The sequence below is a fragment of the Ambystoma mexicanum genome, chromosome 9, assembly GCF_040938575.1.
Source record: "Ambystoma mexicanum isolate Mex_15411 chromosome 9, UKY_AmexF1_1, whole genome shotgun sequence".
NCBI classification, from domain to species: Eukaryota; Metazoa; Chordata; class Amphibia; order Caudata; family Ambystomatidae; genus Ambystoma; species Ambystoma mexicanum.
The window spans coordinates 1,530,820,907-1,530,835,347 of NC_090931.1; the positions used below are offsets into that span (position 1 = coordinate 1,530,820,907).

Sequence of the window (14,441 nt, forward strand, 5' to 3'; positions counted from 1 at the left end):
GGAAGTCTGTCAATAAGGGGGAAGAAGGAAAGGAAGTCCATCAGTAGGGGGGAAGCAGGAAAGGAAGTCCGTCAGTAGGGGTGAAGCAGGAAAGGAAGTCCGTCAATAAGGGGGAAGAAGGAAAGGAAGTCCATCAGTAGGGGGGAAGCAGGAAAGGAAGTCTGTCAATAAGGGGGAAGCAGGAAAGGAAGTCGTCAGTAAGGGGGAAGCAGGAAAGGAAGTCCATCAGTAGGGGGGAAGCAGGAAAGGAAGTCCGTCAATAAGGGGGAAGCAGGAAAGGAAGTCGTCAGTAAGGGGGAAGCAGGAAAGGAAGTCCATCAGTAGGGGGGAAGCAGGAAAGGAAGTCCGTCAATAAGGGGGAAGAAGGAAAGGAAGATCATCAGTAAGGGGGAAGCAGGAAAGGAAGTCCATCATTAGGGGGGAAGCAGGAAAGGAAGTCCGTCCGTAGGGGGAAGCAGTAAAGGAAGTCTGTCAGTAGGGGGGAAGCAGGAAAGGAAGTCCATCAGTAGGGGTGAAGCAGGAAAGGATGTCCATCAGTAGGGGGGAAGCAGGAAAGGAAGTCCGTCAGTAGGGGGGAAGCAGGAAAAGGAATTCCATCAGTAGGGGGGAAGCAGGAAAGGAAGTCCATCAGTAGGGGGGAAGCAGGAAAGGAAGTCTGTCAATAAGGGGGAAGCAGGAAAGGAAGTCCGTCAGTAAGGGGGAAGCAGGAAAAGGAATTCCATCAGTAGGGGGGAAGCAGGAAAGGAAGTCCATCAGTAGGGGGAAGCAGGAAAGGAAGTCCGTCAGTAGGGGTGAAGCAGGAAAGGAAGTCTGTCAATAAGGGGGAAGCAGGAAAGGAAGTCCGTCAGTAAGGGGGAAGCAGGAAAAGGAATTCCATCAGTAGGGGGGAAGCAGGAAAGGAAGTCCATCAGTAGGGGGGAAGCAGGAAAGGAAGTCCATCAGTAGGGGGGAAGCAGGAAAGGAAGTCCATCAGTAGGGGGGAAGCAGGAAAGGAAGTCCGTCAGTAGGGGTGAAGCAGGAAAGGAAGTCTGTCAATAAGGGGGAAGAAGGAAAGGAAGTCCATCAGTAGGGGGGAAGCAGGAAAGGAAGTCCGTCAGTAAGGGGGAAGCAGGAAAAGGAATTCCATCAGTAGGGGGGAAGCAGGAAAGGAAGTCCGTCAGTAGGGGTGAAGCAGGAAAGGAAGTCTGTCAATAAGGGGGAAGAAGGAAAGGACGTCCATCAGTAGGGGGGAAGCAGGAAAAGGAATTCCATCAGTAGGGGGGAAGCAGGAAAGGAAGTCCGTCAGTAGGGGGGAAGCAGGAAAGGAAGTCCGTCAGTAGGGGTGAAGCAGGAAAGGAAGTCTGTCAATAAGGGGGAAGAAGGAAAGGAAGTCCATCAGTAGGGGGGAAGCAGGAAAAGGAATTCCATCAGTAGGGGGGAAGCAGGAAAGGAAGTCCGTCAGTAGGGGGGAAGCAGGAAAGGAAGTCCGTCAGTAGGGGTGAAGCAGGAAAAGGAATTCCATCAGTAGGGGGGAAGCAGGAAAGGAAGTCCATCAGTAGGGGGGAAGCAGGAAAGGAAGTCCATCAGTAGGGGGGAAGCAGGAAAGGAAGTCCGTCAGTAGGGGTGAAGCAGGAAAGGAAGTCTGTCAATAAGGGGGAAGAAGGAAAGGAAGTCCGTCAGTAAGGGGGAAGCAGGAAAAGGAATTCCATCAGTAGGGGGGAAGCAGGAAAGGAAGTCCATCAGTAGGGGGGAAGCAGGAAAGGAAGTCCGTCAGTAGGGGGGAAGCAGGAAAGGAAGTCCATCAGTAGGGGGGAAGCAGGAAAGGAAGTCCGTCAGTAGGGGTGAAGCAGGAAAGGAAGTCTGTCAATAAGGGGGAAGAAGGAAAGGAAGTCCATCAGTAGGGGGGAAGCAGGAAAGGAAGTCCGTCAGTAAGGGGGAAGCAGGAAAAGGAATTCCATCAGTAGGGGGGAAGCAGGAAAGGAAGTCCATCAGTAGGGGGGAAGCAGGAAAGGAAGTCCGTCAGTAGGGGTGAAGCAGGAAAAGGAATTCCATCAGTAGGGGGGAAGCAGGAAAGGAAGTCCATCAGTAGGGGGGAAGCAGGAAAGGAAGTCCATCAGTAGAGGGGAAGCAGGAAAGGAAGTCCGTCAGTAGGGGTGAAGCAGGAAAGGAAGTCTGTCAATAAGGGGGAAGAAGGAAAGGAAGTCCATCAGTAGGGGGGAAGCAGGAAAGGAAGTCCGTCAGTAAGGGGGAAGCAGGAAAGGAAGTCGTCAGTAAGGGGGAAGCAGGAAAGGAAGTCCATCAGTAGGGGGGAAGCAGGAAAGGAAGTCCGTCAGTAAGGGGGAAGCAGGAAAAGGAATTCCATCAGTAGGGGGGAAGCAGGAAAGGAAGTCCATCAGTAGGGGGGAAGCAGGAAAGGAAGTCCGTGAGTAAGGGTGAAGCAGGAAAGGAAGTCCGTCAATAAGGGGGAAGAAGGAAAGGAAGTCCATCAGTAGGGGGGAAGCAGGAAAGGAAGTCTGTCAATAAGGGGGAAGAAGGAAAGGAAGTCCATCAGTAGGGGGGAAGCAGGAAAGGAAGTCCGTCAGTAGGGGTGAAGCAGGAAAGGAAGTCCGTCAATAAGGGGGAAGAAGGAAAGGAAGTCCATCAGTAGGGGGGAAGCAGGAAAGGAAGTCTGTCAATAAGGGGGAAGCAGGAAAGGAAGTCGTCAGTAAGGGGGAAGCAGGAAAGGAAGTCCATCAGTAGGGGGGAAGCAGGAAAGGAAGTCCGTCAATAAGGGGGAAGCAGGAAAGGAAGTCGTCAGTAAGGGGGAAGCAGGAAAGGAAGTCCATCAGTAGGGGGGAAGCAGGAAAGGAAGTCCGTCAATAAGGGGGAAGAAGGAAAGGAAGATCATCAGTAAGGGGGAAGCAGGAAAGGAAGTCCATCATTAGGGGGGAAGCAGGAAAGGAAGTCCGTCCGTAGGGGGAAGCAGTAAAGGAAGTCTGTCAGTAGGGGGGAAGCATGAAAGGAAGTCCGTCAGTAATGGGGAAGCAGGAACAGAAGTCCGTCAGTAAGGGGGAAGCAGGAACGGAAGTCTGTCAGTAAGGGGGAAGCAGGAAAGGAAGTCCGTCAGTAAAGGGGAAGCAGAAAAGGAAGTCCGTCAGTAGGGGGGAAGCAGGAAAGGAAGTCCGTCAGTAAGGGAGAAGCAGAAAAGGAAGTCCGTCAGTAGGGGGGAAGCAGGAAAGGAAGTCCATCGGTAGGGGGAAGCAGGAAAGGAAGTCCATCAGTAGGGGGAAAGCAGGAAAGGAAGTCTGTCAGTAAGGGGGAAGCAGGAAAGGAAGTCCGTCAGTAAGGGGGAAGTAGTTAGTTGAACAGGTGGGTTTTCAGTTTTTTCCGGAATAAGTCAAAGGAAGGTTCTTCTCGTAGTGGGAGGGGGAGATTCTTCCAGAGTGTGGCCGTGTGAACCGACAAGCGGCACTGCCTGCTCTCTTGCCCTTGAATCTTGGTATGCTGTGGCAGCAATTGTAGGTGGATCGGAGGGGTCTGGCAGGTGCATGCCTCTTGAACTTCTGGTGAGGTATGAAGGCGCATTGTTGGCCAGGCATCAGTGGGTGATGGAGAGGATTGTGAATGTGATTCTTTCATGAAAAGGCAGCCAGTGGGTGGATCTCCTTGCCTCTGAAATGCGGTTGTACTTACTCAGGTGAAGCGCGGCATGGAGAGCATTGCTTTGAGTCATTTGTAGCTTGGACAGGTTTTTTTCCCCGAGGTGCCACAGAGTAGTGCATTGCAGTAGTCTAATCTTGACAGGATGAGAGCCTGTGCAATAGGAAGGTGGTTTGCTGGTGGAGAGGTTATGGCTTCCAAGTGGTGATGAGCTTCGAAGCATAGGATGAGGTGGAGGCGATGTGATTAACATGGCGTGTCATGGTAAGAGATACGTCAAGGCAGACTCCCAGTGTTTTTACTGATGTGGCGTAAGGGATGGTGTGGCCATCGATGGTGAAGTGGCTGGCGGTTGCATCAGGTTTGGCAAGACGTGCAGGAGATCCAATGGGTAATAGCTCTGTTTTCTAATCATTCAAACAGAGGCTGTGTGAGGCCATCCAGATTTCATTGATGGTGTTTACTTTCCGGGTGTCCTGTGTGTAGTTTCTGGAAATGGGGATGAGTATTTGGGTATCGTCGTCGTAATTGGTATAGGTGATGCCCAGCGAGTCGAGGTGGCCAAATAGGGGCTTTATGCAACTGTTGTAGAGGGTGGGTGAAACACATGAGCCATGCAGGACCCCACAGGAGATAGAAGTTGGGGATGGGTGCCCGCGTTGTCAGTGAAAACTATGGATCTTCTATTGTAAGAATGCTGAAATCCATTTAGCTGCCTCGTTGGAAACGTGTGCAGAGGAAGTGAGGTGGAGGCATAGGGTCTGGTGGGCGACGAGGTTAAAGGCGTCAGAGAGGTTGAAGAGTAAGAGGAGAGAGAGGTTGGCAGCATCCATGGCATTGTCAAGTTGATTTTTGAGGTGTAGGGAGGGCTGTTTCTGTTCCATGTCTGGGGCAGAAGCCAGATTGCCGAGGGCTCTGGATGTTGTACTTTTCGAGGAAGTCTTGAATTTGGAGGTAGGCAACCCTGTCAATGCTTTTTTAGAAGGAAAGGGATTGTGGTGATGGGCCGGCAGTCAGCAGGGGCTGCTGTGTCTAAGGTGGGGTTTTCTAAGCAGATGGCAGACCCACAGCTCTTTGAGGGAGGTGGGTACCACGTAGAATGCAAAGGAAGAATTGACAATGGCTTCAATGAGTGGGAGTAGAGATTCTGAGCAGTCCTCTACACGCTTGGCGAGTGCACCTGGACGGTTTGAGCCCTTTGAAAATGGCAGTCAGGTCGAATACTGAGGTGGCTTGAAATTCTAATGGGTGGATGTGGGCTTGTGAGCAGAGCTGGGGGGGGGGGGGTTGGTTGGTTGGGCTTCCAAAATGGCGGAAAGTTTGTTACAGATTTTTCTTTGCAATTGTGTGATTTTCCCAGTGTGGGCGAAGTGGACATTGCTACACCAGAGGTTGTGTTTTTCGATAGTGGATGGGGTGCAGCTGGTGCCTCTAGCAAACAACTCCCGTGGGCTGGAGGCTGCGTTCACTATTCTTTCACTGTAGGTGGATGCTTTGGAGGTATCAACAGCAATCTTATACTGGGAAGATAAGTTGTCAAAATAGGCTTTTTTGGCTTCAGTGGGGTCTTTCTGCCAAGCGGATTCTGCTGCCCTATTTTTTGACTGCATAGCACACAAGTTGGTGGTGAACCATGCGCTGTGTTGACTGGTGTTTTTGGCTTTGCAGGTTTTGAGGGATGCTAAAGAGTGGATAGCGTTGCTGAACATCTAATTGAAATGGTTCACACAAGCTGTGGTGTTGTGAAGCAGGGGCAGGGCAAGGGTGATGTTTAGTAGGGGGAGGAGGTAAGAACTTTTAAGGTTGCGCATGCTGCGGGAGAGTGTGGGAGGCAGTTGGGTGCCCGTATTGATCTATTTTCTAGGAATAAGGAGAGTGTAGGTGATGACATTGTGGTCTGACCATGGTCTGGGTAGATTGGAAGTAATTGAGATGCCATAGTTATGATCTAGAATCCAATGTAGCATGCAGCCATGTATGTGTGTGGGGTTGGGAATCCTTTGGATGCAGCCCAGGGTTGTGGTAGAAGTGGCGAGGGCAATTGCATCTGAATCAGTAGTGTCATTGAAGCCTAGATTAAGGTCACCCAGGATGGTGATTTGGATGGATGGTTTAAGGGTGTAGGCAATGAGTTGGGTGAGGTCACCTTCAAATGTTGCGCTTGGTCCTGGAGGGTGGTAGATGAGGCAAAGGGAGATGGTTCAGTTGAGTTGGGTGGGCTGCTATGTCTGAGATAAATTTGCAATGTGGGAACCCCTTGTTTGTAAGCTCTGGCATTATCTCAGGAATTATACGATATTGAAGGGCTTTCTGCACTCCATATACCCGTGCAGCTTCTCCCCAGCATGGATTGTTTGTTGGGAGCTCACAGCAGAGCGCTACAGATGTTTTTCTCTGCTAATTCACAAGGTGTCCCCCAGCATGGACCCTTCTTCGATGGTGGTTTCGAGTCGAGGCCCGACTGAAGCTTATCCTGCACTCTGGGCATTCATACAGTTTCTCCCCTGTATGGATCCTGTGATGATTGTACAAATCTGTAGACTGAATGAAGCTTTTCTGGCACTCTGTGCACTCATACGGTTTCTCTCCTGTATGGGTCCTATGATGCCTGTTCATTGATGAGGGGTCACTGAAGCGTTTCTTGCACACTGTACATTGATAAGGCTTCTCCCCTGTATGGGTCCTTTGATGGCAGTTCAGAGTTGAGACGAGACTGAAGCTTTTCTTGCACTCTGTGCATTGATGGGGTTTCTCCCCTGTATGAATTCTTTGATGTTCGATGAGAGCGGAGGACTGAATAAAGCACTTCTTGCACTCTGTGCACTCATAGTGCTTCTCCCCTGTATGGGACCTACAATGGCGATTCAGATCTGAGGCACGCCTGAAGCTTTTTCTACAGTCGGTGCATTCATAGGGCCTCTCCCCTGTATGGATCTTTAGATGTGAGTAAAGAGTTGAGCTACTAGTGAAGCTTTGCTCACACTCCGAGCACTTGAACGGTCTTTCTCCTGTGTGGGATCTCTGATGTATCCTCAAGTGTGACATCCAATTAAAGTGCTTATCACACTCCGTGCATTTGTAGGACTTCTCCGCAGCATGTAATTTCTGACGGACGTTCTTTCTCTGTTAAAACAAGCAGAGGACGCAAACATTATTTTACATCATCGTAGTAGAACTAGTGCAGAGCTCAATCACAAAGTCACTAGGTGGCCCTGGACAAAGCCACTTGTTTCTTGTCGTAGATTAATTTGAGGAGTTGAGAAGTAGGAGCTTGAAATCTCAGCACAGTACAATTCTCGAAAAATATAAGAAATAAACCCTTATCGGCTATCAACAGTCAAAAGAGACAAAATGACCAAATAAACTTTGTGGGGCAGTGCTAAAATAATTTACATTAATATTCAGCATATATCCAGTAGAATGCACCACAGCAGGCACGATAGGTAATCACTATTTGATGCAGTAATTTCAATGCAGGAAATGCATTGGAGAACTATAGGAGTATTCATGTGTAAGTAGCACCTGCAGGAATATATGCCACCTAGATGTTCAGAGTCAAATCTGATAGCCAATAAGAGCGGGCCTTGAGTTGCTTAGGATGTCACCTGGAATACCGAGGTCCATTATACCCCGAAGTTGGCAGTTCCCAGTATAGCATTGTGTTGTCTAGCCAATGAGAGCAGGGCTTGAGTGGCTTAGGATGTCACCTGGAATACTGAGGTCCATTATACCCTGTAGTGGACAGTTCCCAGTATAGCATTGTGTTGTCTAGCCAATTAGAGTGGGGCTTGAGTTGCTCAGGATGTCACCTGGAATACTGAGGTCCATTATACCCTTTAGTTGACAGTTCCCAGTATAGCATTGTGTTGTCTAGCCAATGAGAGCAGGGCTTGAGTGGTTTAGGATGTCACCTGGAATACTGAGGTCCATTATACCCTGTAGTTGACAGTTCCCAGTATAGCATTGTGTTGTCTAGCCAATTAGAGTGGGGCTTGAGTTGCTCAGGATGTCACCTGTAATACAGAGGTCCATTATACCCTTTAGTTGACAGTTCCCAGTATAGCATTGTGTTGTCTAGCCAATGAGAGCGGGGCTTGAGTGGTTTAGGATGTCACCTGGAATACTGAGGTCCATTATACCCTGTAGTTGACAGTTCCCAGTATAGCATTGTGTTGTCTAGCAAATTAGAGTGGGGCTTGAGTTGCTTAGGATGTCACCTGGAATACTAAGGTCCATTATACACTGTAGTTGACAGTTCCCAGTATAGTATTGTGTTGTCTAGCCAATGAGAGCAGGGCTTGAGTGGTTTAGGATGTCACCTGGAATACTGTGGTCCATTATACCCTGTAGTTGACAGTTCCCAGCATAGCATTGTTTTGTCTAGCCAATGAGAATGGGGTTTGAGTTGCTCAGGATGTCACCTGGAATACTGAGGTCCATTATATCCTGTAGTTGACAGTTCCCAGTATAGCATTGTGTTGTCTAGCCAATGAGAGCAGGGCTTGAGTTGCTTAGGATGTCACCTGGAATTCTAAGGTCCATTATACACTGTAGTTGACAGTTCCCAGTATAGCATTGTGTTGTCTAGCCAATGAGAGCGGGCTTGAGTTGCTTAGGATGTCACCTGGAATACTAAGGTCCATTATACCCAGTAGTTGACAGTTCCCAGTATAGCATTGTGTTGTCTAGCCAATGAGAGCGGGGCTTGAGTTGCTTAGGATGTCACCTGGAATACTGAGGTCCATTATACCCAGTAGGTGACAGTTCCCAGTATAGCATTGTGTTGTCTAGGCAATGAGAGTGGGGCTTGAGTTGCTCAGGGTGTCACCTGGAATACTGAGGTCCATTATACACTGTAGTTGCCAGTTCCCAGTATAGCACTGTGTTGTCTAGCCAATAAGAGTGGGGCTTGAGTTGCTCAGGGTGTCACCTGGAATAGTGAGGTCCATTATACCCCGTAGTTGACAGTTCCCAGTATAGCATTGTGTTGTCTAGCCAATGAGAGTGGGGCTTGAGTTGCTTAGCGTGTCACCTGGAATACTGAGGTCCATTATACCCTGTAGGTGACAGTTCCCAGTATAGCATTGTATTGTCTAGGCAATGAGAGTGGGGCTTGAGTTGCTCAGGGTGTCACCTGGAATACTGAGGTCCATTATACCCCGTAGTTGGCAGTTCACAGTATAGCACTGTGTTGTCTAGCCAATAAGAGTGGGCTTGAGTTGCTCAGGGTGTCACCTGGTATACTGAGGTCCATTATACCCCGTAGTTGGCAGTTCCCAGTATAGCACTGCGTTGTCTAGCCAATAAGAGTGGGGCTTGAGTTGCTCAGGGTGTCACCTGGAATAGTGAGGTCCATTATACCCCGTAGTTGACAATTCCCAGTATAGCATTGTGTTGTCTAGCCAATGAGAGTGGGGCTTGAGTTGCTTAGCGTGTCACCTGGAATACTGAGGTCCATTATACCCTGTAGGTGACAGTTCCCAGTATAGCATTGTCTTGTCTAGGCAATGAGAGTGGGGCTTGAGTTGCTCAGGGTGTCACCTGGAATACTGAGGTCCATTATACCCCGTAGTTGGCAGTTCCCAGTATAGCACTGTGTTGTCTAGCCAATGAGAGTGGGGCTTGAGTTGCTCAGGGTGTCACCTGGAATAGTGAGGTCCATTATACCCCGTAGTTGACAGTTCCCAGTATAGCATTGTGTTGTCTAGCCAATGAGAGTGGGGCTTGATTTGCTCAGGGTGTCACCTGGAATACTGAGTTCCATTATACCCCGTTTTTGGCAGTTCCCAGTATAGCACTGTGTTGTCTAGCCAATGAGAGTGGGGCTTGAGTTGCTCAGGGTGTCACCAGTTGGACAGGGAATACTGGGGTCCATTATACCCTGTAGGTGACAGTTCCCAGTATAGCATTGTCTTGTTTAGGCAATGAGAGTGGGGCTTGATTTGCTCAGGGTGTCACCTGGAATACTGAGTTCCATTATACCCCGTTGTTGGCAGTTCCCAGTATAGCACTGTGTTGTCTAGCCAATGAGAGTGGGGCTTGAGTTGCTCAGGGTGTCACCTGGAATACTGGGGTCCATTATACCCTGTAGTTGACAGTTCCCAGTATAGCAATGTGTTGTCTAGCCAATCAGAGTGGGGCGAGAGTTGCTCAGGATGTCTCCTGGAATACTGAGGTCCATTATACCCTGTAGTTGACAGTTCTCAGTATAAAATTGTGTTGTCTAGCCAATGAGAGCAGGGCTTGAGTTCCTTAGGATGTCACCTGGAATACTGAGGACCATTATACCCTGTAGTTGACAGTTCCCAGTATAGCATTGTGTTGTCTAGCCAATGAGAGCGGGGCTTGAGTTGCTTAGGATGTCACTTGGAATACCGAGGTTCATTATACCCTGTAGGTGGCAGTTCCCAGTATAGCATTGTGTTGTCTAGCCAATGAGAGCGGGGCTTGAGTTGCTTAGGATGTCACTTGGAATACTGAGGTCCATTATACCCTGTAGGTGACAGTTCGCAGAATTGAATTGTGTTGTCTAGCCAATGAGAGTGGAGCTTCAGCTGCTTAGGATGTTACCTGGAATACCGAGGTCCATTATACCCTGTAGGTGGCAGTTCCCAGTATAACATTGTTTTGTCTAGCCAATGAGAGTGGGGCTTGGGTTGCTCAACATGTCACATGAAATACTAAGGTCCATTATACCCTGTAGTTGACAGTTCCCAGCATTAAATTGTGTTGTCTAGCCAACGAGAGTGGAGCTTGAGTTGCTCAGAATGTCACCTGGAATATTGAGGGCCATTATACTACTTAGTTGACAGTTCCGAGTATAGCATTGTGTTGTCTAGCCAATGAGAGTGGGGCTTCAGTGTATAGCATTGTGTTGTCTAGCCAATGAGAGCGGAGCTTCAGCTGCTTAGGATGTCACCTGGAATACTGAGGTCAATTATAACCCTTAGTTGACAGTTCCCAGTATAACATTGTGTAGCCTAGCCAATGAGAGTGGGGCTCGAGTTGCTTAGGATGTCATCTGGAATACTGAGGTCCATTATACACCGTAGTTGACAGTTCCCAGTATAGCATTGTGTTGTCTAGCCAATGAGAGTGTGGCTTGAGTTGCTCAGGATGTTACCTGGAAATCGGAGGTCCATTATACCCTGTAGTTGACAGTTCCCAGTATAGCATTGTGTTGTCTAGCCAATGAGAGCGGGGCGTGAGTTGCTCAGGATGTCACCTGGAATTGAGGTCCATTATACCCTGTAGTTGACAGTTCCCAGTATAACATTGTGTTGTCTAGCCAATGAGAGCAGGGCTTGAGTGGCTTAGGATGTCACCTGGAATACTGAGGTCCATTATACCCTGTAGTTGACAGTTCCCAGTATAGCATTGCGTTGTCTAGCCAATGAGAGTGGGGCTTGAGATGCTCAGGATGTCACCTGGAATACTGAGGTCCATTATACCCCGTAGTTGAGAGTTCCCAGTATAGCATTGTGTTGTCTAGCCAATGAGAGTGTGGCTTGAGTTGCTTAGGTTGTCACTTGGAATACTGAGGTCCATTATACCCTGTAGGTGACAGTTCCCAGTATAGCATTGTCTTGTCTAGCCAATGAGAGTGGGGCTTGAGTTGCTCAGGGTGTCACCTGGTATACTGAGGTCCATTATACCCCGTAGTTGACAGTTCCCAGTACAGCACTGTGTTGTGTAGCCAATGAGAGTGTGGCTTGAGTTGCTCAGGATGTTACCTGGAAATCGGAGGTCCATTATACCCTGTAGGTGGCAGTTCAAATTGTGTTGTCTAGCCAATGAGAGTGGGGCTTGAGTTGCTTAGGATGTAACCTGGAATACCGAGGTCCATTATACCCTGTAGTTGACAGTTCCCAGTATAGTATTGTGTTGTCTAGCCAATGAGAGTGGGGCTTGAGATGCTCAGGATGTCACCTGGACTACTGAGGTCCATTATACCCTGTAGTTGGCAGTTCTCAGTATAACATTGTGTTGTCTAGCCAATGAGAGCGGAGCTTGAGCTGCTTAGGATGTTACCTGGATTACCGAGGTCCATTATGCCCTGTAGGTGGCAGTTCCCAGTATAGCATTGTGTTGTCTAGCCACAAAGAGTGGAGCTTGAGTTACTCAGGATGTCACCTGGAATACTGAGGTCAATTATACCCTTCAGTTGACAGTTCCCAGTATAACATTGTGTAGTCTAGCCAATGAGAGTGGGGCTTGAGTTGCTTAGGATGTCACCTGGAATACTGAGGTCCATTATACCCTGTAGTTGACAGTTCTCAGTATAACATTGTGTTGTCTTGCCAATGAGAGTGGTGCTTGAGTTGTTCAGGATGTCACCTGGAATACCGAGGTCCATTATACCCCTTAGTTGACAGGAGGAGGATATCCCTTCCACTGAACCTGGAGCCTGCTCCTCTTGGAATTTCGATTCCCTATTCCATGCCGGATGTTTACACTATCCCTTACATCTGCTCCAAACTCTGGCCTCTGGACCCCAGACACACCCGCATGTTACACTCCTGTTCTGCTGCAGAGATGTTCCTTTCCAGTGTCATTGTGTGCACAGTCTTATTCCAACATCCCATTTGCATTTTCCATATTGATGTCCTTATCTGTGGGTCCCCATTCCTGTGATATCTAATAGTTCACCATTATCCCCGGTATTAACCAGCCCACCCTGCCCTTCAGGACTCGATCCCTTTGGAATCCACTAGGAGGGAAATCTCTTGACTTTTTAAAATGCCCTCAAGACTTGGCTACTCGGGGAACCAGCCTGCCCTGGGTGTCTCTGTTTTATCTGAAACTATAGCGCCCTGATGCCCAGAGATTAAATGATGCAGAGCCCCCTTATACCCTAAATCTGCCCACAGGTTTGGTTCAGCTGGTAGCATTACCCTCTATGCCTCTTCAGAACGCCTCATCTTGCCCAGCAGCGCTATACTGTCTACAGAGAACCCTGCAGCCACACCTGAGCACTACTCTCCCTGGTATTAAAGAGGTGTAATTGCAATCACTCTCTTATAGTTCATAGCCTGCCGCCCCCCCTGACACAAGTCCTCAAGGAAGGGGGTCATCTGACCTGTTTAACATGACCCTCCCCCACCACTCCCTCACTGGCACAGTGGTAAGGCTCATCGCTCTGCATGTGAAGGGACGTCAAACATGTAACAGATACAAGCGGCAATATCCGCCCTCACATGCCCTCAATGTTAAATGCAGCCTATTTATCAATGTCATTATTAGCTTTCTGGATACATTATCTGTTTATTTCAAGACTTCCATTCCATGGGAAAGTGAAGAGACATTTTTAGTTTTCCATGTGTTCATTCCACTAATTTATGTATGGACGTTCAAGTTACAGCTGCGTTCAACGATTTAAAGGGTTCCTCGCCACAAGATTAATTTATAATGCTTTTTTGGCTTTGCAGGGAGCCCCACAAGTGAATATCCACACATGCATGCCTCGTGTGCATGTGCCTGCGCGCACACGCACAGGAATACCTGTTACATACATGCACTCCAAGAGTTTAAGGTATCTATCACTACTCCAGGTGGTGACTTGAAGGCTATTCTCTTCAGGCTGGTGTACATAGAATGCAGAGCCCAGACCCTATGAATGCACAGCACTGGAGGCGCACCAGAGCAGTGAGGGGTGGCAAAGACAGCATAGAGTGGGTAGTTTCACGGCTTGAGCGTGTTCAGTGGGGTAATGCTTCTAGTAGCGAGCAGCGTAAAGAGAGCAGCATACTGTAGAGTGACAGTGCCTGGTAACAGTGGGTCCATTCAGAGACTGCAGGCTATTGAGGCGTGACAGGATCTGAGGACAGTGGGCACATAACATACCTGAGAGTAGTGAGGGTGGGTAGGCTTAGAGGCAGTAGAGTACTGAGGGGGTGATAGGATCTGAGGACAGTGGGTACATAACATACCTAAGAGTAGGGTAGGGTGGGTAGGCTTAGAGGCAGTAGAGTACTGAGGGGGTGATAGGATCTGAGGACAGTGGGTACATAACATACCTAAGAGTAGGGTAGGGTGGGTAGGCTTAGAGGCAGTAGAGTACTGAGGGGGTGATAGGATCTGAGGACAGTGGGTACATAACATACCTAAGAGTAGGGTAGGGTGGGTAGGCTTAGAGGCAGTAGAGTACTGAGGGGGTGATAGGATCTGCGGACAGTGGGTACATAACATACCTCAGAGTAGGGAGAGTGGGTAGCCTTAGAGGCAGCAGAGTACTACAAGGTAACACGGTCTGGGGACAGTGGGTAGATAACATACCTGAGAGTAGTGAGGGTGGGTAGGCTTAGAGGCAGTAGAGTACTGAGGGGGTGATAGGATCTGAGGACAGTGGGTACATAACATACCTCAGAGTAGGGAGAGTGGGTAGCCTTAGAGGCAGCAGAGTACTACAAGGTAACACGGTCTGGGGACAGTGGGTAGATAACATACCTGAGAGTAGTGAGGGTGGGTAGGATTAGAGGCAGCAGAGTACTGAGGGGTGACAGGGTCTGAGGACAGTGGTTAGATAACATACCTCAGAGTAGGGAGAGTGGGTAGGCTTAGAGGCAGTAGAGTTCTGAGGAGTGACAGGATCTGAGGACAGTGGGTAGATAACATACCTCAGAGCAGGGAGAGTGGGTAGGCTTAGAGGCAGTAGAGTACTGAGGGGGTGACAGGATCTGAAAACAGTGGGTAGATAACATACCTCAGAGTAGGGAGAGTGGGTAGGCTTAGAGGCAGCAGAGTTATACAAGGTAACATGGTCTGGGGACAGTGGGTAGAGAACATACCTGAGAGTAGGGAGAGGGTGAAGCCTTAGATGCAGT

The 14,441-nt window shown here is 48.8% G+C and overlaps 1 protein-coding gene across 3 annotated transcripts in view; it reads right to left on the reverse strand.

The window, feature by feature from the left end:
- Window positions 1-2,761: 2,761 nt before the first annotated feature.
- LOC138489443 (zinc finger protein 79-like) overlaps window positions 2,762-14,441 on the reverse strand; it is a 49,197-nt gene continuing 37,517 nt past the window's right edge. For all 3 annotated transcript variants that reach the window (XM_069617166.1, XM_069617165.1, XM_069617164.1), the window contains one exon: window positions 2,762-6,741. In XM_069617166.1, the coding sequence (XP_069473267.1) occupies window positions 6,016-6,741 (726 nt within the window). In that variant the 3' untranslated portion in view covers window positions 2,762-6,015. The remainder of the gene's footprint in view (window positions 6,742-14,441) is intronic.